Here is a 2,979-nt window from a genome sequence, read left to right as displayed (position 1 = left end):
TATGAATTCTGTTACGCTGATATACCGATGAGCTCACCTTCTTTTTATTCTTACGGTTAGTTGCTTAACTTCTACAATCAATTGGGAGGTGAGCTCTCTCTGTGTACCGTTTGTAAATATTCAGTCTCCGCTCTGATTGCCCACAATTTCTTGTAGGCGTATGGTGCCCCAGTTGATTTCTTAATAGGTGACTGTATTACGGCCCAGCTGTAAACCCGACCAATTGGTTACTGAGGACATTTCCCTTCCATATCCATTGCACTAAATTAAATAATAATGAGACCATCTAGCATAGTGAGATGGTGCATCACGCCATGCACCTACTGTATATAGTTACAAAGTTGTATGCTTTGTTTTCCCAGCACACACTTGCTTTCAAATAGTACACGTTGGTGAAGCACATGGAAAAAATCTCTGTTGCTCACGCACGTACTTTCGTAGCCCACTAACCGTAAATAACTGAGTTATTTTACATACTTCTGATGAGAACATAGTGCAACAATACTCACTGAGGATAGGAATGAGTGGCATAATTAAGCTGAGTGGCATACGATACATTTCTTTCTCGTTAGAGCGGATTATATTACCATGTTATTCAGACGAGAAGCTGGTCAGAGAAGGATACCAGCTCGAATTTTGACTTCTCCCCACTGAAAGGTTAATCCCAGTACCACTACTACTCTATTTCTCCTCTCTAGAGAAAGCTGAAACGATCTAATTTATTGCGTATGTATTATTCGCGAAGATACTCATACCATAAAATAATGGGAGACAATTCCTCTCTATGGCAGCTTGACTTCAGAGTGTATATTCCAGCAAGTCATGACAGTATTTTTAAACAAGGCAGAAAGAAACTCAGTGGAGAAGCAGAGAGGATCACAAACAATATGTCCCACATCTATCAACTCTCAGATTTAAGGATGTACGCTTCTATTACAAAAAGTTAGCTACATAGGGAAGAACAGATTACAGCAATCTCTGCAATATTCTTTCCACATTTTTCATCCAACGCACTCCCACACGTGTTGCAGCCATGAAATACACTCACACAGATTGGTCACAATGGTGGACAATTATCCAGGCCATGATCCTACCCAGAGTCATTAGAGACATTGGGCCAACGATATTGCGGTGGTTACCTAACCCTCTGTAGCAACTATAAAATCAGACTGCGTAAATCAGCATTATGTGAGGTTTGCAATATAGAAGTGAATGTAGCACTTGCTGATGACTAGTGTGGTGTATATATCATAGGCCTTTCAATGCCACTGAAATGAGCTTCATAAATGCCTTAGACTGAGCCCTGGGTTTTGTCTATTGCTGGTTTCATTGTAACGACAGGGAGAGAGCCAGTTATAGAATAAACTGAAAATTAAATGTACTTTCAATACGGCAACTATTATTGTTGCAGATGTAAACTAAAAAACAAGAGAACAGTTGGTGAAATACGTAAAAATTATTTTTTGCTTTAAGTAAACCAACAATTGTTAATGAAAATTGAGAAATGAATGAACAGAAACAACATTAAATGAACGCAGCAAAAATGAAACACTGAACGAAAAACAAAAGAAAAAACAAACAGAACACAAACTGTACACAAACAAGAACTTTTGGAACAAATGAACATTTTTTCAGTGGGTGCATGCAGCGCCAGAGGGTTGGCTCCAAAGACTCTCAGCTGCCCCCTCCTCCATCTCTACACGGACTTCCTCCATCTTGGAAGCACCCATGAGACTCTCGGCTGTGTCCTCTTCTAGATCTTTAGGGGCATGTTTCATCTTGGCAACATTCACGAGAGTCTCAGCAGACTCTTCCTCCTCATCTTCACAGTCTTTGTCCATCTCGGCAGCACCCATGAGACTCTCAGCTGCCTCCTCCTCTAAATCTTGAAAGGCTTGTTCCTTCTTGGCAGCATTCACGAGACCCTTAGCTGCCCCTTCCTCCTCATCTCCACATGCTGGGTCAATCTCAGCAGCATCCACAAGACCCTCATCCACTCCTTCCTCAATCTCTCCACACGCTTCACCCATCTTGGCAGCTCCCATGAGACTCTCAGCTACCTCCTTCTCTAAGTCTTGATGGGTTTGTTCCATCCTGGCAGCATTCACGAGACCCTTAGCTGCCCCTTCCTCCTCATCTCCGCATGCTGGACCAATCTCAGTAGAATCCACAAGACCCTCATCTGCCTCTTCCTCAATCTCTCCACCCATCTTGTGAGCACCCATGAGACTCTCAGCTGCCTTCTCCTCTAAATCTTGACAGGCTTTTGCTATCTTGACTACATTCACGAGACACTCAGCTACTTTCTCGTCCTCTTGATCCATCTTGGCAGCATCCACCTAGGCATCCATGTTGGATGGTTAAACTAGAAACAACATTATACACTAGAACTTACATTATGAAATAATAATGGGTGCTTGGTTAAACTAGAAACAACATTATACACTAGAACTTACATTATGAAATAATAATGGGTAAGAGTTTTCAGACTTTGAGGTGAACAAGAGGTTTATATGGAGCATCCCTCTTTTATGTCAGAGTCAAAAGAAATTCAAAATTTGAATAGTAGTGATAATGTTTAAGATGTAGTAAGTAAGATACTGGGATATTATTACCGCACAGGCATTAGAAGCTGATGACTTAGTGTATGGTATGAAAAAGAGGGTCTTCCATTATCACCGACTGCACGATAATGTATCGCTGAGATTCTCATACTAGCATCATGTCTGTAACTAAAAAGCTTTGGGCCTACTGAAGAACAGGATACAACCTGTCGGCTCTGACCAATGATGTCAGAATTTTCCAGAAATGATTTTCTATGCAGATTTAACAGTTAAGACATGTGTTCATAAACTAAGGAATGCAGGAGAGAAAAACGGTGGTAGACATATATAACGTCCAGTAGTATTTCGACCATAATGTTAGGAATATCGCTTGTTTGAGTCCTAGTACTTATGTAAAAAATAAAGGAAAAAAAAG

The 2,979-nt window shown here is 40.8% G+C and overlaps 1 protein-coding gene across 1 annotated transcript; it reads right to left on the bottom strand.

The window, feature by feature from the left end:
* Positions 1–1,631: 1,631 nt before the first annotated feature.
* On the bottom strand, positions 1,632–2,324 carry LOC126092758 (sodium/potassium/calcium exchanger 1-like). The gene has a single exon (XM_049908485.1). It carries the CDS (start codon positions 2,322–2,324, stop codon positions 1,632–1,634), a length of 693 nt encoding a protein of 230 aa, XP_049764442.1.
* Between the last annotated feature and the right edge of the window lie 655 nt (positions 2,325–2,979).

The sequence above is a fragment of the Schistocerca cancellata genome, chromosome 7, assembly GCF_023864275.1.
Source record: "Schistocerca cancellata isolate TAMUIC-IGC-003103 chromosome 7, iqSchCanc2.1, whole genome shotgun sequence".
NCBI lineage: Eukaryota > Metazoa > Arthropoda > Insecta > Orthoptera > Acrididae > Schistocerca > Schistocerca cancellata.
The sequence above is the reverse complement of the archived record's forward strand: the minus strand, read 5'-3'. Positions and strand labels throughout refer to the sequence as shown.